This window comes from Centropristis striata, chromosome 8 (assembly GCF_030273125.1).
Source record: "Centropristis striata isolate RG_2023a ecotype Rhode Island chromosome 8, C.striata_1.0, whole genome shotgun sequence".
Taxonomy (NCBI): Eukaryota; Metazoa; Chordata; class Actinopteri; order Perciformes; family Serranidae; genus Centropristis; species Centropristis striata.
In genome coordinates, this window is record NC_081524.1 from 29,967,080 (window position 1) to 29,994,186 (window position 27,107).

Sequence of the window (27,107 nt, forward strand, 5' to 3'; positions counted from 1 at the left end):
ATTACATGTTTTAACTTAGCTTTACATAACTACTGGAAACAGCTTGCCTGGCTCTTAGTAGTAGAGCTGAAAGGACTTATCGATTAATTGGTTGGTAGATCGACAGAAAAATAATCGGCAACTATTTTGATAATTGATTAATTGTTAAAGTCATTTTTTTGTGTAAAAATGGCAGAAGTAGAAATGCTGTTTTTAGCCTCTCAAATTTGGAGATTTTCTGCCTTTCTTTCATTTTATAGCATATTAAATTGAATGTCTCCGGGTTTTGAAGTGACTGACAGTGATTTTCTGACATTTTATAAACCAGTCAATTTATTAAGAAAATAATTAATTAATGGTTAGTTGCCGCCCTAGTTCAAAGATAACCGAAGCAGCCTACAAGCAGCACTAAAGGTTGCTGATTAACACATTTTATCTTGTTTGTTTAAGCAGTACAAAATCCAAACTGAGGCAAGGCTACACAGGTTTGTGTGTGGGACTTACAGTGGAGGTGTGGCTCAGTCTCTGGAGTCCATGATTACAACAAGACTACAGGTGCCTGGGGAGGTATTTCCCCCTGTTTGTCTTTCAGTTAAGCTAAGCTAACCTAATGGTCTCCTGGCTCTAGTGTTACATTTACCATACAGACATAAGAGGTATTGATTGTCTTATCTAAAGAAAGGAAGCGAATAAGTGTAGATCTTCTATTTTTATTTCTTGTATATTCTTTTTATACCAGAGTGAGTAAATCATCTGCTCACATCTGCTCTCTAGGAAGGCTGTGGCCAAAAGTCCTGCAGATGTGTCCGTGACAGGTGGAGATTCTTCTCTCCACATCCGGACTCCTACAGGCGAACTGAGCCTGACTTTGCCTGCAGGAGTCGCCTTCGAGCAGGAATCCTGCGTTCCGACACCTGCGGGAGAGTCCTGTGGAGAGGAGCTGCATTTCAGACTGCGCATTAGTGTCACACGAAGCACAGATGAAGGTAATGTCCAGGAAAACTATGGAAACGCATCCAAACACGTGCAGCCTCCCTCTGCTTTGCTGGCGTCCTCTGTGCCAAGATGATAACAAAGTCTTTAGATAGCTATTTAGAGCTTTCTGTCTATTCTAAATTAATTGGATTGAGTCACTTGGTCATCTGAGACAGTGAAGGTGTAAATTTTTCTCCAAGGATCCCTAATGGCCCACTGGCAACTGATCCTCCATCATGAGAATACTCCCTTTAAGTTCTGGTTTGATCTCATAACATCAAAAGTGTACCGCAGAGTCATTGCATAATATCCACAAACTCCATCTTTTGTCACATTTAATGTCACTCCCGGCGCAAGAGGAAGTTATAGCTCAGGACAGTCATTGACAAATCCAATCAAAATCAGATTGATTGCCCGCTTCTTATCCAAGCCACCTTCCCTACCCAGTATTTTATTGATTTTGTGCTCTGTAGAACAAGGTTAACACCCTTTCACCAAATCTTGCTCATTTATTTGTTTGCCTTTGGCCCTCCGCAGAAGCTTCTGACAGCGTGATGGAGACACTCCGGGCGAAAGAGACTTATTGCTTCTACTGCCAGGGCTGCATGACCAGGCTGCTCGAGGACAGGTGAGGACCAGACGGACGAGGACGAGCGTCAGTGGAAATGGGTTTTTATTCACACCCTCCTCCGCTGGAGGAGGAGCAGGTGTTTATTGATGGTGTGACCCAGTGGTTGAAGTGATAGTCTGGGAAGGGGAAATTGATGGATGGTGCTGGAGCGGAGTCCACAGTCGTCATCCTGACAGCTTTAGAGTTATAGTGTCAGTGTGACGTACAGGTCTGCGCTGCCCATTAAAAAACAATTGTATTTCTTACCTTGAGGTGGTTTAGTTGGACAGTGGTATTGTTCTTATATCTCTGAGCTTGTTGCTTTCTTTGGTCAGCAGTCTGACATGCTGAAAATTGCAATAGCTGCATTACAGAGACCCATGGCCTCTGGCAATGTTTCTCAGCAATCACCCAATAAAAGTTGCTAAAAAGTTTTTTTTGTCTTCAACAAGGGCAGGGAAAAATACAATCATCAGAAGTGCTTGGAGCAGGGGAAAACTTATATTTCAACAACATTATGCCTCATTATGTTTTGTAGCAATATGTTCCTTTATATGGCTGATCAGCAGTATTAATGCTGCCATTGACTGCAGCCTTTTCGTAGTTCCTTCTGAAAGTTTTCTTTCCATAGCCTAAAACAGTGCAGTGCAATTGCTTGACTTGAATCGATACAATGAGTGTTGTATTAAAGCTCTGCTACTATTTAAAAAAAATGAACAATGGGTCAAATGACTACATGTAGTGTGAAAGGGGTCACTAGCAATGATGACTGCAGAGAAAATTATTGCTCTGCAGTTCCCCGCTGTACTGCTGAGCTTTTTAAATGTATGCAGTTCAGTGTTTTGGTATTACTAAATGTACATTTTTTATTCATTCTCATTGCTCTCTTGTTTCAGCTGCACGAAGCTGCTGCTTTCAGTTAAAATACTCTAATAACCCCTCTGTACACCACCTGCTCAGCACCAAATAGCAACACCGAGCAAAGTTAGTGACCAAGCAGCAACCTCCAGGCCTGAAACGTGAAGCCAGTGCGGAAGTGCTTTAAACCTGCATTATTTCTTTCACCCCAGCAGGGGGCGACTCCACTGGTTGCAAAAGAGCTCTGGTTGTATAGAAGTCAAAGAGGAATTAACTTACTTTTTACTTGACTTATTCCCTCAGTAAACATTTTCCTAATGAGCTTATGGTCTCACTTGTTAGTTTGAAGTGTTCTTTAAAACAGCATGGTGTTCATTTAGTAAATTATGGTTTTATTTAGAGTGAAATAGATGAAGAAGCAGGACATGCTTTAGGGCATGGCTATCTTGTGATTGACAAGTTGCTTCCATGGTGTCTCTGTGTTTTCATCTTTAGAACTTTGACAGTGTGTTTGTAATTCCTAAAAGTCAATTGTCTTGTTAAGTGATTGTACTGGCTAGGAGGAGAAGGTTGTCTTGGTCAACTACAATAATACCTACTCTTGAACCAATTGATTTGTCAATCTGAAGATTACTTGGAACACTCGTGTAGCGGCGTGTGTTTATGAGGTGACCAGAAACATGACTCATACTCATGTTGCTTGATGATTTCTGGATCTGTGAAAAGTTTAAGTGTTTGCTAGTATGTTATGCCTGACAACTTTACAAGGTGATAATATGCCAATATTGTGTTTACAGCTTGTTCCACTGCCCCCAAGTGGCCAAAAAAATAAACTTATACTGCTTTAAATATATTATTAGGAGATTTATCACAAAAATATATTCCTATTATTAGATATTGTCGATATTTTGCCTGCTTTCCTAACAAAACATTCCCTGCCAGCACTGTATGTTCCTCCTTTGTATTCAGATCACTCCTTGCCATAAGGGAACTCTGTGGTTATTGAGAGATCACAGCTCTCACTGCTGCAAGAATCAATTGATGTGATTTCCAAATATCACTGGATGATGATAGAAAGAAAACCTTTAATTGCTTTTTCTCTTGGTTTTCCTTCTTCTTCAGAACGTTTAAGCGAGTTCTTCCTCTCCCTAATGGCAACTGGAACGCCATTGTGGATGACTGGTGTTGCCACCCGGATCCGTTTGCTAACAAGAAGCTGCTGCCCCGAGCAGAGGATTGTTTACTGGGCGACACCTTCCTCCTCCTAGCCAGAGATGGCAGCTGTGAACAAACTCTCACTCAAGAAGTTAGCCCTGTTGGCTCAGAGGACAGTCAGGATTCAAAGGTGAGCAAAGTGCAGAGGAAAGCAAACCACTTTGCTCCTTTATTCTCAGAAGGAAGACAGAGCCTCTGAGCCTCAAGCAGTTTCAGGGTGATTTCTGCTCCTGTCTCATTTTACTCACTGTAGCTTTGTTTTTTGGAGGAAAAAAGTGGGGCTCCACATGCTATATATATTGAACAATTTACAGTTTTACAACCTCTTCTTCAAACTGCTCATGTCTTTTTTCCTTTCTGTACTGTGTAAACATCTTTCAGTTCTGTCTAGTTTTTACTAAATATTTGTCACATGACCACATGACTTTTTGTCTCAGTGGAAGCATTGATGGCTTCTGAGTAGCACTGAGGAGTGCTTATCTTAGTGTTTTTAGAGGATCTGGTAAATGCAATTGAGGAAATGCCACAATTTTAAGCTTCTATTCTGTTACCTTTTCTGATGGAAACGTTTGTCAAAGATGATCAGTTAAAAAAAATGTCAGAAAGTTGAAAGTCTGACGATAATGCCAGTTTTTGTCTATGATAAACGGTATACGTTTCTGGATTACATTTTTTTTTTTAAAAACATGCTTTTTAATCTGCCGACAGGTTTTTGGGATTCAGAGGGTTGACACAGCATTTCAAAGTTTAGAGAATTTCTGGAAAACCAAGGATTTTTGAAAGGTGTTGGTTTTTGACAAATAAATCCAGATGATGGAATGATTACTATTGTTGACAAACAGATTATAAAAATCCTGTTAATATAAAACATCCTCTTTAGCTGCAGTGAGCGAGAAATTTGGGAAAGCACTAAATGGTCGATACCAGGTTTGTTTGTTTTTTGATATATTTATATTATACAGTATATTCAGCCTCATGCACACACTCCTCAGACTTCTGCATCAGTGAAGTCAAACTCAAGCCCTCTACAGACGAGAATTGATCTCTGTGCTCTTTTATTAGTCATTCTCTGCACGAGTGGCGCTCTTTGCATGACTGAAAGTGAAATAGAAGAGAGACAGATAAAACGAGCCGTAGAATAAATGACAATCTGCATGCAGAATACCTCTCTCTCCTCATCTACTGCATCAAGCCTGGTTATAGTGGCTATTGATTCTAAAACAGCCAAGTTAAAGATAGGTGTTTTTGTTGGTGAACAGATGTAAAATGTGGCAAATGACTCCCAAATGACTTTTTTAACCTGTGTTACGTACAGAAACCCTGCCGCCGGCTGGCACTCATCTCCTGCAAGAGCTGTTCATCAGTGCTGGGAGAGGCTGTTGCACCAGGTATAAATCACTCTATAGAATATAATCGTCATTTTTAAATGTTTTTATGACCCTTTCTCTATTGTTTGTTACAGAGAGCCTGAAACTGTACATCACACAGGTGGTAGTGGAGCCCGCTGTGGGAGACAGAAAGCCAGAAGCTGCACTTAACAGGCACGTTTTTTTTTATCAAAGTCTAGTGTTGAAAAGCACATTATTTCAAATGGAAAAGGATACAGAGAGGCTGTTTTATGGAGGAGATATAGGAGAGAAAATGAAGGTTAATCATTGGGACTGTTGTATGTTTTTGTCCCTACCAATACTATCCGCACATGGACTATAAGGCATGGTCACACCCAATATCTGACTAGGATTTTGCTAAAACTTCTTTGAATAATGGCACATATTAGCACAGTGTTCAGGCCTTTTAAAAACAATTATGATAAAATTCTGATTTAAACATTTTTATAGTGCAAGTTTGAATATTTTTGATATTAGTTATATTGAGATTATGCACAAGCATTAAATCAAATAATTTTGCCTTTTCAAGCTACTCTCCATTAACTAAATGGTTGGCTGAAGTATTAGACGTACACTGCCACTTTTCAAATCAGTACTGGGCATACACATGACCATAAACTGTAACGTATTTTTCCATAATTTTATCTTTGTGGCGTTTCATGAGTGAGAAAAACAGCATGCAATTTGGCCAGAAAAGACTAAAGACTCAATATGTAAATGAATGAACATTGTCTCTTTTGGACAGATTACTCTTTCTGGAGAAGACTGTAGCAGCCAAGCTGTTGAGGCTCTCCACCTCGATGAGCACTTACCACTTCTCTGTCCAGACTCCTGATGGGAAAGCGTTCTTATTGGTAAGAACAAGCTGGCACAATCAGAGAAGCACATTCAATTTGAGTAAAATTAGACTACTCAATAATTTAATAAATGGGAAAGGGTGATATGAGAGGTTCTCCGAGCGATATGAAAAACTGATTGACTGTTACTTGCCAGACTGCCAGACTTCTAGCTTCTTTGAAATCAGCAACAAGTGGGTTTTTACAAGTGGCTCTTCCTAGAACAAAAGTGACACACCACTGCACGTAATTTAGTGCAGTGTTCTAAAGTGTGTGTGGTCTAGCCTTTATATTCTAATATTGATTTTATTTTGTAAAAACAGAATCCAAAAAGTCTTGCTTTATATTCTGCCACATCTTCATGTATGCCTGTATGAGGCCCATGCTATTCTTTGAGCACCCTCTATGGGTTATGTACTTAACCTTCTGTGTTGGGTAGAATGCCACCCACAGCTGGTATATAATTTAGACTGATTGTGATTCTCAGACAGAGAAGAAGAGCCGATATGCATTGATCTGTTTTTTTGTACTTTTACCTGCCCTATTAAAGAGCACTTGTCCGATCAGCCATCAGAGCCGAGCAGTGCTTTCATTGTAAAGTATTGATTTTGTTTGAAAGGGGACATATTACGCCCCTTTTTTAAGGTTGATACTTAATACTTATACTTGAATATTTTAATGTTCAAAAACATTTTATTTTTCTGTCTGAAGTATTCACCCTCTGTCTGAGATATTTCCTTTCAGCACCTTTCTCTTTAAGCCCTGCTCTGATTAGTCAACATTGGAAAAGTTATGCCTTGAGAGGTTTCTGCCAGAAAAAAAGCTATGAGAACTCAACAGAGTCACTCTCCTTGGTGAAAATCCTGTGTTTGAAGCACTCATAACCTCCTTCTTCCGTGTACTTTGATGCTCTTTATACTCTACTACTACTTCTACTACAACTTACTTCTAAAGCTTTCTGGCAGAAAGCGTTGTCAGAAAGCCATGTCTCCTATGTGCTCAAGCCTTGGGGGAGAGGTACTCAGATGGGTGGCGTTATATTCTAAGGAGCCTGTATGTGACATAAGAAGGGGAGCCAGATCTAAATTGCTAGTTAAACCTCATATATTCTGATCTACGAAGCTAACACAAAACTGACTGGGTTGTCTTGTTCCACAGAGTTGGCACACACTAGATACCCAAATGTATGTGTACAATCACTGAAAAAAGTGAGTTTTTCAGGATATATCCCCTTGAACAGAAGCTGGCAGGTAATACTTGTTTGCTCATATGCATATCACCATTTGCATACCAGAAAATGTCCCAAGTATTCCACAAATTGTGTCCTTGTCTTCAAACTGTAGGACATTAGAAATCCTCACTAAATAGCATAGCAATAATAATATAATTCATCTTGTGTGAAATTGACTTTGTGAATTCTTTAAAGAATATAAAATGGAAAAGTCCACTGTGCATCACACACTGTTCAACCTTTGTTTTGTTGACAGCCTTGTTTTCTCATTGCTGCATAAGAAGAAAATTCATAGTAATAATTGTAAAAACAAACAATTATTTTCTTCCTTACTCATTTTTTTTTGTCTTTTGACGTTATTAACGGCAATACGTAGAGAAGTAATAAATTGTTAACACCTTTAACACTTGCCACAAACTGTGCTTGCATATTTGATTAAGGTGGCAAATTAGAGAAAAGAGCCTAAAGCATTGTTATTACAATGAATATATTGTGGGTTATGCAAGAACGAGTACATGGTTGCACATAAAGTTGAAATAAAATATTTTGTACCTCTTTCCAGGAAATTATTGTGACAATGTGATTTATTCCTGACAGTGTATATCTTCTCAAAATGTTATTAAACAATCTCTTCCAAACATATGGATGAAACCAAATTAACAGAGGATTGTGTCTGAAAACAAAGTTATTCCAGCATTATGGGCAACCGTGTATATATATATATACAGGCCACTTTACCACCCCATTAATGATGTGTTGGGCAGAGTTTTTTAATATGCACCCACCTGACCCATTATGAGATCCAAGCCACAATAATATGTGCTAATTGGCTATCACACCAGTGCTGCCAGACGCAAACTATATGCATTATAGTAGCACAATTGTCAGGACTGGGCCAGAAGTGACGATATATATGGACGAGGGTTGAACTGTGGAGGAGTGAGAGGTGGATCTGACTGAGAACTCATGGACACTGACTGTGCGTGCCCACTATCGTTAGCACAGCAATCGCTAAGTTAACAGCTAATGCGAGCTAGCTAGTTTGCTTAGCAAGGAACATCCGCAATTCTTTTTAACTGTTATACTAGTCACTTATCAATGTGATGCTTTGAGTGTTTTTACTACAGCCAAACACTGAACAAGACATTTTTAGGCCAAAATGTTACAATAAACTTTAATGAAATGAAAACACATGGTGAATGGGTAAAAGTTCAGACGAAAGGATGGAAAACAACCAAAAAACAATCTCAAAGCTAAGTGTACACAATGGATATGCGTTGTAAAGCTTGTATCCTGTTGGAAGTGACTTGTCTATCACAAAGTTGCCACGCCCTAAAGCAAATGCTACTTTTTAAAATCAGTTTTACTCTAAATGGGTCCATAATTTACAAAATGAACATCACCCTGTATTGAAAAAGACTTGAAAGTAGCGAGTAAGACCATAAACTCATTAGGCAAATGGGTGCAGGGGTAATACGTTAAGGGAGAATTAGGGTAATTTTCTCATAGACTTCAATACAATCTGACTTCTTTTTACAATCAGGAGAGTAGCTTCCTGTTGGCTAGTAGAAAGAACACAGGTTTAAGACACTTCCCAATTGGCTTCACTTTTCAGACATGGAAAGACATCCCCTTCTTTTTTACAGTCTGTGGTCTGACCATCTATCCTATCATAATGTAAGACCATTGTTTATTATAAGACACTCTGAAGTGCTGTGCATAACTGGATGCAAAGGGTCATGTGGTGGAGTGTAATTCCGTCAGTCATATGACAATCTGTCTTTCTCAAGTGTTAGTGACCTGTCTGCTCCTCCTGCAGGTCTGGCTACTGAACAGTGACTCCATCACAGCATCAGTCCCAGAGATGTGTGTCGGAGGTGAGAGGTCTATCAGCTCCCCCGCTCTTCACAGGCCATCACCCAGAGCTGCCAGAGCCCTGAAACTCCTCTACACTGCCTGCTCTGACACAAGCATGCAGCAGCGAGAGTAAGCGAGGACTCTTACCGCATCCTCCACCCTCCAACCCTCTGCTCCCCCATTCAATCTTTGTTTTCCTCTTCTTAATCTTATCCTTTCATCTTTCCAACGCAGCCTCTCAATCACCACCTGTCCCGGCTCACTGAGAGGGATGAAAGAGTACTTTGTTGGTGAACAGATTTTCGGTCTTAGAACATTTTACGCTAAGGGTCCTTGCTCAGGCATAATTGTCTGTTATTTTCCGAATGAGATTGCCATCAAAGGTGTTTATCGTCTCTGTGTTGTCAGTTGCATAAGCCACGCTCATGTTTGTTGCACATACAGGGGATGTTGTTTTGACTGGAGCGAGGCTCTGTGTGTCTTGCTGTGATGCATTAGAGAGGTGTAGGTGGATGTGCTGCATGTGGTTCTCCATGTTCAGTACAGCAGCACCCCACTGGAAGAGCCTTCCACCCTCATTATTTTCAACTGAATCAGCACTCAGCATTTTATCCCTCCGCCTCCTCCTCCTTTACCCTGCAGCCGTGCAGAGTGAAGGCAGAACAGAGAAGTTTTGTTGTTTCTACCATTTTGACAAGCCCACTGGCTGACTGACAGAGGAAGGGTAATTAGTGGTAAAACTTGCATGAAAGGAGAAAGATTTGTCCTCACAGAGAAAGCAGTAAGAGTGCATTTAAATGACACGATGAACTGTATGAGCTGAGCGATGCGTGGGAAACTGTTTCACCAGAGATGCATACTGGGTACCAAGAGAGACATCATCCTGGTAAAACAAGCTGTGACAGGAACTTTCGACTGGAGAACTGTTGTTTTTTTCTCAAGTCAGAATAGGAATTAACACCTCTTAATTTATGCTCTTCACTTACATAGTGCAGAGGTCATTCTAAAAGGATAGTTGGGATTCTTGTAAGGGTTGTATGAGGTACTTCTGCATAGCTAGTATATTATCTACAGTAGATGGCAGTCGGCACGCCACTTTGAGGAAGCAGGAAGGAGCATTGGCACGGAAGCAAAGCGATGTACTGCTGTGGATGAGGACAGCATCTAAATGTATTTCATATTATGTTATTGTGTCAGTTTGGTGTTTTAATGGGTCAGTGCTGGTACACCAAAGTCACACAATAACACAAACAATCTAAATGATACAGGCAGCGTTAGACCAGCAACTCTTTGTTCCGTTTGGTAAAATTACCTTTTTCTCAATGGAGTCTGGTTGCTTCCAGTTAGAAAGGGCTGTCTGAAGGCAAGGTAAAGCAATAAATACATTCTAAATTCAGCATACACTTAAACTTATATTGATTTTCCTAGGTGGGCCTTTTTATGGGTGGCTAAAATACATTTTGCTGCTGTCATGTCCACAGCAGTACATTGCTTAGCTTTCGTGCTGTACTCCGGCCTGCTTCTCCAAACTGTGGGCGTGCCACTGCAATCTACTGTAGGTGAGTGCCTCAAACGACCCCACTTCAAAAACCCGAACTAGCCATTTACTTCTGCCAGAAATAAAATAAAAACATCTCTTCTTCCACTTCGACTACATTTCAGACTTTAGAGCTGTTTATTGTTGCAGCCCGACTTTTTAAAGCAAAATGCAATTGCTATTTGAGTAATGTAAAAGTTTAACAGTGAATCAGCCATATTCATATTTTTACATGAATAAATTACATATATAAACATTTTTTGACAAAGATTGTCAGAATTTTTCATTTTTCAAGAATATATGTGTATATATATATGTATGTATATGTATGTGTGTATATGTATGTGTGTATATATATGTATGTGTGTGTATATATATATATATATATGTGTATATATATATATATATATACAGACCCTTTCGCAGTTCGAAATGAAATCGAGCGCGCAAGGCAGTCTGGGTATACCCAGGCTAGTTCAGACCCACAATAAAACAGATTTTTAACTCCATGGCAAATCAGAACATAAATAAAATAAAACTTGTGAGTGGCACACTATAAAATATCTACAACAAATATTAACCGTATAATCAAATAAAATCGTATCGTTCTTACACTGTATCTAGTCGAATCGAATCAGTTTGTAATAAAAGTATATCGTTTTTGAATCATATCATAACCTGTGTATCAAGAAACAAATAGGATCGTTTATCACAGAGAGATGTGCAATCTAAATGTATATATGTATGTATATATATATTTATATGTCTATATATGTAGATATTATATTGATATATCATATGAGACTGGATATTATCTTCAAATTTAGATATCGTAATGTGTGGTCTTTTTTTCTGGTTTTAAAGGCTCTATTTCAGTAAAGTGATGTAATTTTCTGACCTAACCAGACTGTTTTACCTGTTCTTTTACTTTTCATTATATCCACATTGATGATGATGATTATTTATCAAATGTCTTTTCATTTGTCAAACATACAGAGGCTTTGGTAAAAAATATTGATTTGATTTTTTTCCAGTATTGCCCAACCCTATCCCTAAGTAATTTTCCTTCAATATTTCTGTACTGCAGTTTCTTCTCATTCATCAGGTGACATAAACACTGATCAATATATCTGCAGTACACTTTTATCCGCCCATTTATCTGCCTGATCCAATGTATTGATCTACTTCTATTCATTATTTTAAGTCTCATCTTTAAGGTGCTTCACAATTGAGCAACTGATTTTTTTCTTTTTAATTTCACTTATTTTTAACATTTCTCTGAAGTCCTGCAAAGCTAAATGCTGGTGTTACCCACACTCCCATTTCCTCCTACGTAATTTACCATTCATCCTTCATCACTCATCTCTGACATTTTTAAATTAAATGTTATGCCTGGAGAGCTGAATTCCCTGGATGATGGCCCTCTTATTCAGGATACAGTCGGTTACAGTCGACTGCAGCTAGAGGTTGCAGTATGTGTTGTTAAAACTGCCAATAATTGGCTGGAGAATCAGTGAGCCAATGCCTAAGTGGATTACGCTTGTCACTAATGGCAGTGACTTGATTATGAGTTGAGTGAAAGTCGCAGGCACCATCACAGTCCAGTACAATGTGAATGAGGTCTCATGGAAATAGAAATTAAGCCTAACGGAAATTGTATGGCGACACCTTTTCCGCAGAATGAATTCTGATTTTTGGGTAATCAAACCTTACTGTAGATAATATTAACTAAAGTTCCACACACATAGAATTATGATGGTTTGGTTCTGTATGCAAAAAGCAGAAATTCATTAGATTTGCTTGTTAAACAGCTTAGCCTGATTAAGACACTAGACACTAGTGGCTAAAAGCTAATTCCCCATGCATGTAAACTTCGCTATAGCAGTAGTTGAACCGCTAAAACTTTAAGAAGACTTTTCCCTCTCAGGAACTGCACAGATGGCTTAATGTCACCCAAACAAACTGGATCAGCACCACACACTGACAGAGCATAAATCTTTCTTCTCTCAATCACTCTTCCTCTTCTCCTTTCAGTCCCCTCTTCGTTTCTTCACACACAGAGATGTATAGCGATGGCTCACACACACTCGCCATCAATACACTTTTATGTATCCCTAGTTATCTAGCCCAGTTTACAGAAAAACTATTTAAATTAAGTGTTAGAGTGAATGCTTCAACATGGGATTTAGCTTTTTTTCTATTTTAGGCATCTTGGTTGTAAAATGGTGTGGCAGTCACTGTAAATCATTCCTACTCTTTTCTCTGTGTGTTTTCAGCATTTTAACTAGTTGGGAGGCCAATGCCATAGGACATCCTGTGGTGCTGCCATTGAGTGTGTGCGAGGAGCTGCAGCAAGTGATGGATGACAGCAACTCTACACTTCCTGTCTCTATGCGTCGCATGAGGTCCTATGAGGTGAGACAATTACTATGTATTTATGTGTAAAAAGCAATGGGCTTGGGCAATATGACAGATTATCATTCAACACCATATTGATTGGCCACAACGATGCTCCACATGTGTCCAACACAGGATGAAGCTTGTATTCAAACAAAATCCTGCAATGCAAAGTGTGGGTGTTTTTATTTGTGCATTCAAATGCAATGGCTGTGAAACAATCAAAAATATATCATTTTATTCCTCTGATTCAGGGCTTTTTCCATTGACTCTGTCTTGCGTTTTTGTCTTTTGGACGATTATTTCATACATTTTTCTTAAAGCACGATCATCAGTTGGAGAATTCCATATCCCCCAACCCTGTGACTCAGGCATGTCTATCCTTGGCACAGCCACATGTTTTTTTGACTGTATAAAATGCTCTCATACTGTGTAATATAAGCATAGACATGCTGTAAGTTTTATAATTTATCTTCATATTTTGTAAAAGCAGTAGCGCCTCTTTTTAGCTGACAGCGATCACTTATTTCACTTACTTCTTACTTACAGCACCTTATTTATCCATTATTCAGTAGTGCTTGACTTGTGTTTTTATCCCGCCTTAATTAATTTCATGATTCAGAGCTTTCAGTTAACAGCTTCGCTTTAGGGATTATGTGGGTCAAATGCAAGGCTTTACTTTTGTCAGCCTTATTCCAGCTTCTGTGCACCTGTAATTGTACAAAATGTGTAAATTTAGCTGGAGTTGCTGAGGAAACCCTTTGACTGGAAAATAGGAGTTGTTAACTTTGCTGACATCTCTATTCTCCTAGCCGTTTTAAACATAGTTACAGGGGTAATTAGCACCATTATCCTCCACTTCCTGCTCAGAAAGTTTAGGACTCCCACCACTTATACAAGTTTTCCATCTGCTGAAACAGACGAGAGCTGAAATAATATTCACTGAGAAGGACGTCTGCTGTTGTACATCTTGTGAAGTCTCTTTTGTTGTAAGCCTAGGCAGGGGGTGTTCACTTGAAGGCTCTAAGTCTTTCTTAATCTAAACTGAAGTAATGTATTGAAGAAGAAATGAAAAAGGACTTTGCAAACTATATTTCTTGTGTGAAGTTTTCCCATTTAAAACTAAGAAAAAGTTTCCATCATCCTGTGGGCAAGAGGGACCAACAACATTAAAGAAAATGTGGTCTTAATTTTGATGGACAACTTCACTACATAAAGTACATTTTTCCTAAGCACACTAGAATTTAGACTTTATAGAACTTTACAGAATAACTGGTTCTGCACTTTATGAGTAATAGTCCTCCTTTATTTCTATGTCTTCTACTTGGATAATCACCTATTGAGGTTGACGTCATGGTTTTCTTGAAAATAATTTTGGTTATTATCAAGAAAACCATGGGAAATGGCTAGATATCAGCTTTTAAATTAAACTCTTATGAGCTATTTTTGTTGTTATCATTATATTTGTCCAAACATATATACCTTTAGTTATACCAGGCATTATAAATAACAAGAAATTGAAGAAAACAAGGATGGTCCAATCATTTTTTCCATGACTGTATTTAGGACCCATTTAACAGGGTTCTCGTTTAAAAGAAAGTATGACCGGAAAAGTAAAAAAATCAGCTGCGCCAGGCGTTTTCACCCAACAAATGAATCTAACATTCGCTTAGCTAGCTAGCTACAGCTAATATACCAACAGTTGCTATCTCAGGTGGCAAAACAACGGTAGTCAGCTGGCAAGAACTAGCAAGACGCTTCTTTTTGTCTACCTGTCTGAAATTGAAAACCTTTTTTTTTTTTTTAAATACTGCACATTTCTGCAAAAACATCTGCCACCCTTATTGTAAACTTCATATGAAAAGTGAGAATGCAGGATACCTGTCATTCACAACACCCAGCACAACCCCCAACTACTCGTGTCTTTGCATTGACGTGTATGTCATCACACTGTGCAAAAAAATCACCTTGCGTTTGGTGTGAACACACTGTAACACCAGGTTACTGATATATATTTGGCTTCCCTATTTGTCATCAAAGTATTGTGCCTTGCCTGCTCTCTCACCACAAGCCTTGAGGTAGACAAAGTAATGACAATTGAGAGCATTTACTCTTTCTTTTCTTCTTCTGCTTCTGCTTCTTCTTCTGCTTGTTGTTGTTGTTGTTGTTGTTGGTCTTCTTCTTCTTCTTCTTCTTCTTCTTCTTCAATGATAAACAGTATTGTTGTTGCGGGCAATTAGGCTCTGCTGAAATGGAGAAGGCTCCATATAGAGCGACCCAGACATAGGACATAGTATCTGTCTGGTGCTGGAAGCGGCTACAGCAGTAAAAAGAGTGTGATAAATTGATGCACATGAACAGTTCCTGATAGTAGAAGCCTGTGCTATAGGCGGCAGAGCACAGGAAGGTAATGTGATCATAGGGCCATCTAGAGTTACCGGAGATGGTCAGAGCGTCTGAGAGTTCCTGTTTAAAACACTGTTTGAGAATACTGCCTGCAGTGGGTTGGCAGTCTGGAAGGTTATGATGATCTGAAGAGTTGCATCTGCTAGAGATGATGAGATGAAGAAAAAACTGGAAAAGACATAATGGAGGTTGTGAGCTAAGATTTTCCAACTGTTGGCTGCGGATTGGCAGAGTGGTCGTCTACTGATCAGAAGGTCGATGGTACGATCCCTGACCATGGCAGCCTACATGTCGAAGTATCCTTGAGCAAGATACTGAACCCCAAATAGCTCCCGATGCTACGTTCATCGGTGTGTGAATGAATTCCCAATGGTGGCAGGTGGCACCAGTGTGCCCTGGTAGCCTCGGCCACCAGTATGAATGTGTGTGTGAATGGGTGAATGAGCGTAGTGTAAAGTGTAAATCGCTTTGGATAAAAGCGTGATATAAGTGCACTCCATTTACCATTTTTAAAGGCGTAGTCACTCCCACCTCATTTTAACTGTAAAAAAAATATTTTTTGATCATACACTGACTTTTAATGGCTTTAAATTACACCTATTTCATTTCCACCCCCTGCCCTGAACCTGTTCTCACACTACAACACAATCACAACACTTGTGCGCATCTACAATCTCCCCAGTGTGGGTAACGATTTACAGCACCAGCTAGCTATAAGAAGTAGCTAGCTCAGATCTCAAAGTCTTATATATACAATAATGCATAATGCTGCTTTAAAGGAAACGATATATTGTGCCCTTGCTTTTGGTTGATGTTTTTTATGGCTATGAAAACATTCTATCCACCAACTTGCAACCATATCCTTAGACACATCCTTACAATGAAGTCCATTTCGCACAGAGGAGGTCATTCCACACAACAGGATTTAACACATTTTACCAATCAATTCTAAATCACTTAGATGGAAGAGAAAATGAAGGGTTCTGGGAATGGAGGGATATTAAAGACCCAACACTCTCAGGTGCTTTCACTTATTCTGGCTAATTAGACCTCTGCTCAGGCTGAAGTGGAGCCATGCTGAGAGCTATGTGACATCACTAAACTCTGTGCACTATTAGATTTTTTTATAGCAGATATTCTGATGAGTCATACCTGTACAAGCACAAATGTAATTAATAACTTTAATAACAACTGTATTCCTGTGGAGATAGATCTAGCTGCAGAGCTCCAGGCTTGGACCCAACTTCTTTGGAGAAGGAAGTGTATGTCTGAAATTGTGTACAATTTCAATCTCACTGTAACTTAGAAAGTTAGTTGATATGACATTAATCAGAAAATAACTTGTTCTAACCTTTGTTAACTAATTAGCAAAGTTAGCTAATGTTAGCTAATGTTGGGCAGCTATCTTAATGTCATTAGCAAAATAGTGTTAATGGTAGATAATATAAGATTTTTGCGTTTTCCCCCCAGTTTTTTCCATAACGTTAGTATTCGTTATAATTTCTTTAGTATAGCTAGCTAATGTTAGCAAACTGATAAGATTAATAGAAGTAATTTTCTGCGTAATGTAGCATTTCATTAACAACTATAAGTTGTATTATATTGATAAATTAAGGTTGTATTGTTTATCTTGGTTGTATTGGTTTATTGGTGGAAGTTGTGTAGCTTACTTAAACAAATGACTGTTTTTGTTACCATATCTTGATGATCATCTCAATAGCCTGTAATAAAGTGAAATCTAACCCTTTACACTATATATAATACAATACACTTATTTAGTAACAATAAGCACAACAAACTTATACAGGCCTACTTATACAGTGGCATGGACTATGCTTGGGCCACAGGAGGAGATTATCGTTTAACACGATATTGGTTGGCAATGATAATGGTTCTCGCGTGTTGTGTCATTGTTTCATTATGCATAGCGAAAAATATATAATATAATATAAATACATATACATAAAATTAACATGTGATGTTGGGACAGGGGTTTACTGGACTTTTTTATGGCCAGGACGTTTTTTTCAGAATTTCAGACACAGAACAACTACAGGACATGTTTTAAATCCCATATAAGAGCCTGCGACTTTGAGAGATGAAGCAGTGATATATGACGACCTGGGGACAGGGCTGCATGCCCTGCACAAGGGCGTAGGTATGATAAACGCTGTGGTATTTGATGACAGACAGGTTGCTGTCTGTTTTTATGTGCTTCAGCGTTTCCTCTGCTCCATGCAGCAGCTGTGTTGGTGTGTCTGACTGAAACTCTGACACACATCACATGCAGCGACAGGATGAAGCTCATATTCATCGCTGTGAAACAATCAGAAAAATTTTTCTTCTTCTGATTCACTGTTTGGTTCTTGCTTAACACTCTCTCTCTTTCTGACTTTGAATGCTGTATCTTTACAAACAACAACGAACATTGCAACACATTATACATTTTATGGATTGTGTTATATATTTGGCAGATCTCTCAACATTTGGAATATAGATCATTTTTTCAGCTGGACAATTACATGTAATACCTGCAAAGCACCAACATACTGTAGTGTTCAATATAATACCAGTCCAATGTGACAAACCATATTAATCCAGAGCGTGCATATCACAAATGCTGGGTCTTGTTGGCTTTCTGAGAATCTACTGCACCTACTGGTACCTTGTTTGCCATGTAGCAATAAAAAATATACTAAAAACCGGGATTAATCTGGTTAGTCACATTGGACTGCTATTATATTGAAAACTACTGTGTCGACTGTTGTAAATCCCTTATATCTATCTACTTCTCTCTCTTAAGCTGCTTTTTGAACGCTACTAGGGGAATTTCAATATTAGCCAACCCTAATATAGTCATGAGGAAATGTATTAAAAATACACTTAGTAAGCTACTTTATTTATTAGATAAGTATGGTAAAACTATTCATTGTGCACCATTACAGAGTGGCATGTAAAGGTTATTTATTGATAAGAAAGTGCGATAAACTTGATTTTCCACCTTATTTTTACGTCCTTTATATTTATGTAGTTTTCTGGTAAAACACACATGCACAGGGGAAGTGAAGGGATAGTTCACCAGGGGTTGTACAATACAGTTAATATGTTCTCAATAGCTTACCCTGTGCATGGGTTACTTTCCCAATAGTCCCAGGTAGAAAGAGATGTATAAAAAGGACACATCAACAGGACATTAAGTACGAATGATTTACTTTTAAATATAAGTTATTTTAAGTCTGTACAAATTAATATAAGTCTCTATCTGTCTCAGTCCTTTTTTCCACCATTACATAAATTATATTACATGATTTTTCCACCATTGGTAACACCAATCTTTGTAGCCTAATCTGTACACAGTTCTAAGGTCAGGGAAAAGTAAAAATGTGGCCCTGGCTGTGTTGAGTCAATTTTGTTATAAAATTGTGTCCAAAGTTATAGTCAAACTTTGACTCACTGTTACTAACTAAATCTAAAAATGCAATGACAAATGATAACTAGAAAATTTCCTCTGGGGAAATTTTGAAAGGGCCACGGGGGCTACTGCCAGTGTGTGTACACTATGATGAGACTCTTCAGAGATTTCAAACTATGCCCTTTAACCTCAAAATGTGTGTGTGTGTGTGTGTGTGTGTGTGTGTGTGTGTGTGTGTGTGTGTGTGTGTGTGTGTGTGTGTGTGTGTGTGTGTGTGTGTGTGTGTGTGTGTGTGTGTGTGTGTGTGTGTGTGTGTGTGTGTGTGTGTGTGTGTGTGTGTGTGTGTGTGTGTGTGTGTGTGTGTGTGTGTGTGTGTGTGTGTGTGTGTGTGTGTATAATCACATCAAAGATCAAAGGCAATCAGATCAAAGGCAATCAACAGAAATAACTGACACCTGTGACAGCAGCCGGTGGACAGAGGTCCAGAGTTGGACTGGAATTTCTGGCCTCGAACAGAAAGCATTTTTGGCAAAACCATAATACCGGTACCTATCATTGATCCGACTTCACTTTGAGCGTCCTGAGTTCTTCCTGAACGTCTACATATGTTTTTTGTGAAGAAAAATTAAAAAATAGCTTTGTTAGAGCGATCTAAAAAAAACTGTTAAATCTCAGACAGCTCAGAAATCTTCCTGCGTTTTTAATATGGGAGCCAATGAAGCTGTTGGTGCGTGTTGGTGGATCATCTCTGCGTCTTACGCCCAAACTATAACTCTGACAGCTTTACCAGAGGATTGTGAGTGAGAAGACAAATTTTCCTACGTTTCTATGTAAAAATTATTTCTGTAGAGTGGAATTTGCGGCCTGGAGCCATACCATACCATTACCATTAACCGATTATCCGCAATCGGGTCGCGGGGGGCTGGAGCCGATCCCAGCTGTCATTGGGCGAGAGGCAGGGTACACCCTGGACAGGTCGCCAGACTATCGCAGGGCTAACACATAGAGACAGACAATCACACTCTCAGTCACACCTACGGGCAATTTAGAGTCACCAATTAAACCTAAGTGCATGTTTTTGGACTGTGGGAGGAAGCCGGAGAACCCGGTGAGAACCCACGCTGACACGGGGAGAACATGCAAACTCCACACAGAAGAGCCGCAGGCGGGAGGCGAACCGGCGACCCTCTTGCTGTGAGGCGAGAGCGCTAACCACTACACCACCGTATAGCTCTGAGCGATGACATCACACACTCTGACACGAACATTCCGTGCAATACACACCCATTATAATCTCAGAATTTCTCCAAAAATTATCATGGTCATTGAACAGGGATTGATAAAAAACTATATGACCTATCGAAACGTGGATTAATACACCGATACACAATTCACTGCAGACATTTTGACTCGTCATAGCAGGAAAAGCCCAGGTGTATATGGATAAGTGATGGCTGAATTCCATTTAGCTGCTTTGGTTTCAGGCTCCTGGTTTTGTGCATGCTTGGCTCACTGTCACTGAATAGTCAGTGTCAACTGAATAGAACAGAGCCATTGTGAGTTATTTTTTAACACCTGTGCTTTTCATACTATGACAAGTCATAATACGCTGTGAAGATAGATTGAACCAGGACTAGAACTGGCTCACCCAAATGGAAAGCAGGCATTATATTTTATGAATAACACCAATGTTATTTCAGCTATGATGTCATGAGCCCAACCTATTTATAACAGCACAAACCCAATGTTGCCAGGTAGCTGTTTTGAACTGGGTGTGTGTATGTATGTTTTTTTGGATAATTTCAGCTCTGTGAGCAGATCAAAGCCTGCACCATAACCCAGCCTGTTATTATTCCGCATGTGGAATGTCTACTGTTGTCTGGGCTGCTGTGTTCCCCGCCCTCCATCCCCAGGCCTGCCAGTGTAATGGGGTGTAAAGTGGCTCAAGCATCTGAGTGTCACTTTTTAGCCCGGGAACAGACAACACCTCCCTCCTCTCCCCCACCTCATTAATCTCCTCCTCACCCCCACAGAGACCGCATGTAGGTTAGAAAGAAACTGATCCCAAAACTGCTCCGACGTTTTACGATGAAGAACTGAGGAGATGTATCGATCATACATCGCCTCAGTCTTTCTGCGGTCCACACGGCTTCCCACCAGGAGCGGGCTGCACTTTGTCGAAATAAATTACTTTCCCTGAGACGCACACGTCTCGATTCATTGCCCGTGGACCAATGGATCAGAAGGGAAATTAATCAACAGAGCAGGGAGTCTGTGACGCTGTTCTTCGTCAGTGTTTACATTAGGATATCTCAAATTAACGATAAGAATGAGGCTGATATACCGGTAGATCTTTAATTTGAAAAAAAAGGTTTTGATGGCAAGTCACTGTAGTTTACCTCTAATGTGATGAAACTGATGCAGTTTGTTGAATCACAGTACACAGTATTGATTGTGAATGGGAATCCCCTGAGCCTAACATTGCTGAGACATCTGAGCAAGATGTGTATTAATGTCCAAAGCGGTGGTTTCCATCCCTATGTGATGAGCTCAAGTAACCCTTCATCAACACCACCCATCATATTCATTAAATTGCTTTTAAAGTAGGTCTTAAATAACACTATGAAAAGTGGATATCAATGCAATGGTTTTGTCATACAATTGTATTAACTCTTCGCTAAGACCCTCCCTAAAACAATGTCCAATCCTAGGTTAGCAACTGTAGTGTTACCCAAATGATGTGCATATGGAATGTGCAAGTCGGACAGCAGTCTTAAGGCAGCAGCATCGTGTTAAGAATATCAATGTAGTCTCCATGACATCATCAAAGGTTTCCAAACAGCCCAAATTAAGCTCAAAGTGGGTGGCTCCCATGGCTAAGGCCAACTCCTGCCTCCCCCTAACTCAGCTAATCCAAATAAGGGCCAAAAAATGTGTGTCACCTGTGCTGGCAGCTGCCTGTCAGTTAAAGTGGCCACACACTTAATTATATATAACATTATGCCTTAATATAAGTTGAACAAGTGAGTTATATTACTGTATAGTGTGGTCCATTTCAGTTAAGTTTGGTTAGTTATCACACTTGATACCATGTAGCCTCTCTTGTTAAAGCAGATTTTGAAAATGCAACTGACAGTTGTCAGGGCTCAAAACCAATTAATTTGACCTATACAAATCAAAACTCGATAATCTTAGTCTCAGTCCAATAGCCATCAGTGCTAAAAAATAAAATGTTTAGATAGAAAGTGATTTGAATTGTGACCTTTTGATCAGTCAAAGTCTAACTAAATTGAGGATTGGGAGAATCATGACACCCCTACTCAGATTAGGGGGAGGTGTGTACTGTGCACTTAGCCTCCTGGAGCTGGTAGCTTACTTGTTAGTGTGACAAAAAAGTTACAAAAGATCATTATAACACCAATTGTCAATTTTAATTTTTTTCCACCGAAGAAAACAAATATGTGAATATACACTCACCGGCCACTTTATTAGCTAGCAAGATGTACCTCATAAAGTGTGTGGTCTTCTGCTGCCCATCTGCTTCGAGGTCGATGTGTTGTGCGTTCTGAGAGTCTTCAGTCTTACCTTGTTTCTAACAAGTCTCCTCTGACCTCTGGCATAAACGAGGCATTTTGACCCAGAGAACTGCCGCTCACTGGATATATTCTCTTGTTCGGACCATTCTCTGTAAACCCTAGAGATGGTTGTGTTTAAAAATCCCAGTAGATCAGCAGATTGTGAAATTCTCAGACCAGCCCGTCTGGCACCAACAACCATGCCACATTCAAAGTCACTTAAATCCCTTTTCTTCCTCATTCTGATGCTCGCTTTGAACTTCAGCAGCTCGTCTTCACCATGTCTACATGCCTAAATGCATTGAGTTACTGCCATGTGAATGACTGAGTAGATATTTGCATTAACTAGCAGTTGAACAGGTGTACTTAATAAAGTGTCCTGTGAGTGTATATGTTTAAAAAATCATAATTGCTATTTTTTAAAGTTAGCTAAGCTCAGGATTGCATTCAGTCCGTCTGGCCTTGGTGGGCAAGAAACAATGTTGGGGCATATTGCTACAATTAATTGCCTTTTTATCCATAACTCCACTCTCTTCTAACACTAGAATGTATTTAAATGGCAGCTAAGAGAATGCTCCTCATTATTCATGTGTGCACTCAGCAAGTATGAAACATTATTCAGGCTAATAATAAGTTGATGACAGCTGAATTTACTGTGTGCTTGAGGTAATTTGTAGCAGTAACAGAAAGTGTTGAATTCTCAAAAGGCAGTAATCAGTCCGCGTGTCATCAATTCAGAAGCAATTGTTGTGGTTCTTTTGTTAAAATGAGGATCATGTCCTGAGGGTGGGGGAAAGACGCAGCCAGGTATGATTATAGAAATGCATTATTATATGGGTCAGTGGATTTGCCCATTTTTCCAAGAATATCTTTGTCTAACTCTGTTATCGGCTTTAACTGCACTCTAACAGACTTTCCCTTGAGTGTAGTACTCTGTGTTGCAGCAGCAACTTGTTTCTTTCGTCACGTTCTGCTATTCCACACCTCTTTCTGTCTGTCTGTTCATGTGTGAAGAAACATTCTCCGCGCTGCGTGCCAAGTTTTAAGTGTTATGATAACAGTCCCTGGCACAGAGCATCAAAGAGTATGTGTTTTCTCCAAATACTTCCTCTTGTCTCCTCTTTTGTCATTGTCTCAGAACCTTTTAATACCCAGACAATAACCTCTATTCTGTAAAGTCCCCTCTTCAACTCAAAAATGTGTTGTATATAATAATAGAGCATAAATACAAAGGTTATCTCTTTCTGTAGTTCGATGTTTTACTCTCAAGGCTTTGCTGAAGCTCAAATGAATTTCAATGAGATCAAAGAAGTGTAACACCCTTAAGCATATTATCATCAAGTGTTCTAGGAACACCTGCTGTCAGCATCGCTACCAGTTTAAAGACCTTCATGTCATTTTAACTCTAATAAATGCAAACTACCTAAGAACCTTTTCGTGTGGCTTCTCATAATGTAAACAGCTGATTCCTAAAAAGTTAAATGTAGTGTCTTCTTTGCTTGTGATTTGTCTTGTCAGTCAGGCTCTCAACCAGCTGGTATGCATCTTGAACTTTACATTTCATGTTGTAGACATACTGTAGGTACAGTGTCATGGTAGAAGCACTTTTTCAACCCTGTAAAGATCCAATGCCTGTAGTTTTAGTGCTACAGTAAAGACACTGATAGCAAAAGAAAATGAGACGACCTACAGAATCTGTTGGTACCGTGTTATTATATCTCTTTAGAAAGGGGCAAAGAAACGCTCCAAAGTTAGACTTCATTTGGCAAGGGAAAACTGATATAGCCATTCTCAAGGAGGTCTCTTGTTTACAACCATAAATATGGCTACATTTGAATAAACTTCCTAAAAAATGCAATGTAATCTGGTTTTCATCTACATATTCCCTCATGTCATCATCATATTCCTTTGTAGTCTCACGTCAGACATGGAGAGGACCGGGCTGAAGCTGAATTGATGGACATGGGTGCTGAAATTTTTCTGTTTCACTCTGTGGCGACCATCTGCTTGTTTTTTCACTCCTTTGCAATTGCATTTATAGAACATTTATATTTTTAGAAACTTGAAAATGGAAATGTTCCTGAATGTAGTGCATGTGTGTGAATAGTGAAAATGACTTGGGGTGTCTGTAAGGGTATCCCAGTAATTTAACAGGAACTATGTGTGAAAGAGGCTTAAGTCTCTCTCTCTGCTTTTATTTTTTCACATACAGCCAAACATTTTGTAGCTGCATGTATTAGCTAACATTAGCCCTCGTTCCAGCAGACCTCTGCCAAATCAGCATAACGTCAGTTAAAAGTTAACTTTCACTCAGCCTGGGTCTATGTGAAAAAACAGACTTGCCGTTTGGAAGTTCCAGGTGAACTTGTCAAAGTATAACAGTATTACAGATTATATGGAAGTCACTCACCTTTAAACCCCCATCACCACAAAAAACAGAATTAAATAAATGTTTCATGCCCGTATTTTGTTTTTCAGTGGAACCTTTTTCAGTGCCAATACAACTTTCTCCAATGCATGTGTATCAATGCCCGTGTTTGCTTTTTAGTTTTAGTCTTGTTTTCAATGCCAATTTTTTTTTATTTATGATGCCAGAATTGACAGTCACTGTCTTGGCTCCATGGTTTTCCACCATGTATCCACTCAAATTTTATACATCCACACTTTGGGGCTGCCTAGTGCAGCCATACCCCTCGTGTTAGCCACTGTACAGCTCCACAGGAGGAGTTGTGGGGTTTGTGCCTTTCTCAACGGCAACTCATCAAGATAAGCACAATACCTCCTCTCCTTAGCTTTTTTTCCCCAGTTTCAATGGAGAAGCCCTCCAATCACAAGCAAGCCTCTCTCCTCCATCTAGACTCCCATTGCTCTGCTTCCTTATCACAATTTGTTTTCTTGTTCTGGGACTCAGAGTTCACCGCTAGTTGCCGTTTGTTATCATTTGTATGAATTACCATTGATGCGCTTGAGTGGTGAGCAGACATTGGCATAGGGATGGAGAAGACAAGGCCTTGAGTGAGGCAAATGCCCTCATCCATCATCCCAATATAGAGCCCTCAGTGGAGCGCAACCATTGTCTGCAGCAGGCAAACACCCAGGAATAGCAGATGGAAGGAGAGAGAGGGAGGGAGGGAGGGAGGGCAGGGCAGAGCTGATTTGTTTTCTGTGCTTTGTTTATCTGCATGTGTGTATTTGAAGTTGATTAAATCTCTACCACCTGTGGTGTTTTTGTTGTTTGAAGACAGTAATTGCAGATAATGTGTTTCTGTGCCGATCAGTAGACCGTAGAGATCTGGTACGTCTGTCCTTTGGGGAACAAAAAGCCTCATTGCAAAGTACAAAAAGTTTAGTTTCCTAAAAAAAAAAGTTAAATCTATTTTTATTTCATTCTCATGTTTCAAAGTGTCCAAATATATTTTAACCTTTCCTAAACTTTTGCCTGTTATTCTTAGGTAGCCTACCTGAGATTGTGAGGTCACAGGTCCAATGCCAGGAGTTCAAGACTTCAGTCGTCACAACTTGGAGAATTTGAGATGCCCTGGGACAGCTGAGAGAGGAACTTCATCAACATATACTGTATGTTTGTGTATGTTAAAGGGGACGTATTATGCTCATTTTCAGGATCATTCTTCTGGGTTTCTATAACATGTGTACATGCCTTAATATTCAGATATTTTCTCATGCTGCACCTCTATTCAGACTCTATTTTAGCTCCTGTCTCTTTCAGCCCCCCTCATGAAAATGCCCTGTATGCTCTGATTGGTTTGTGTTTCGGCAACTTCGCTGTCATTGTCTCTGTTCTACTGTCATTGCAGCCAAAGGGGCTGGAGAAATGACTATACTTTTTTAGTACTTTTCATTATAAAAAATTACAGAAGAAAGCTTCTAAACCAAAAACTACACAATCAAACATGCTCCAGCAAGAAATAAGTAACACCAAGATTACAAGTTTCCCTAATGTTAGCATGTCGCTACATGTAGCAGTGGAATGACTGTAATGGCACTCTTTTTTCTTGCCGTGAAAAATCAACAACAGCTTATATCTAAAAACTACACAATCAAACATCCCAGCAGGAATGTGGTCTGAAATTGGGAAGAAATTTACAACATTGGCAACCAAGATTGTGGGTTTACCTAACGTTAGCATGTAGCTACATATGCAATGTGCCTGGAGCAGATGTCCATATGTAGAAATCCGGCAAGAACTAGAGTGTAATAAAAAACTGTTGGAAGCAGAGTGTTTGCTCACAGGGACTTTAACATATGTTTACCGCATTATTTGAAACTTCAGCCGTGTTATATATATATGGCCGAATATGAATCTCTGACTTTGTAACGTTCTGACATGAAATAAGGAAGAGCATAATCGGTCCCCTTTAACGTGACATCCTGCACAACTGTCCATACAGTATCAGACTTGATATTACTGCAGAAGGAAAGGCAGTAAACCTGGAACAACTTGTTTAGTCAAGTCGAGTTGTGGTTTCTGTGGTTGCTCCTGACTCACATTCATGTTGAAACAGGTTTTTACCATGCTTGTAAATGTTAAAGCATATCCCGTCAATGCAAAACTGCAAGAGAATCACGACATTGTCAAAATACTTTATAATAGAATAGATAGTTAGATCTAAATGAAGTTGGTTATAACTTGTATCATAGTGGTTGAAAAGTCTCTGTGTACATTGAATTTTTGTATATTCCTAAGCTTTATTTTGTATTTTTCTTACCATTCTCAACAAAAACAGATTAAACTGTTGTATTTTGGAAATAATCTCTTCCTTTCTCTTTTCTATCTGCTGGAGAGCACTGCTGGTTGATATGTGGGACATTG

At 39.3% G+C, this 27,107-nt stretch overlaps 1 protein-coding gene across 1 annotated transcript in view; it reads left to right on the forward strand.

Moving 5' to 3' along the window:
• The window catches only part of ube3d (ubiquitin protein ligase E3D), a 28,568-nt gene extending 2,138 nt beyond the window's left edge, over positions 1-26,430 (forward strand). Inside the window, exons 2-10 of the mRNA XM_059339854.1 lie at positions 754-965; positions 1,492-1,582; positions 3,545-3,767; positions 4,953-5,025; positions 5,100-5,178; positions 5,771-5,879; positions 8,912-9,078; positions 12,763-12,901; positions 25,729-26,430. Of these exons, the coding sequence (XP_059195837.1) occupies positions 754-965; positions 1,492-1,582; positions 3,545-3,767; positions 4,953-5,025; positions 5,100-5,178; positions 5,771-5,879; positions 8,912-9,078; positions 12,763-12,901; positions 25,729-25,749 (1,114 nt within the window). The 3' untranslated portion in view covers positions 25,750-26,430. The remainder of the gene's footprint in view (positions 1-753; positions 966-1,491; positions 1,583-3,544; positions 3,768-4,952; positions 5,026-5,099; positions 5,179-5,770; positions 5,880-8,911; positions 9,079-12,762; positions 12,902-25,728) is intronic.
• The last annotated feature ends 677 nt before the right edge of the window (positions 26,431-27,107 follow it).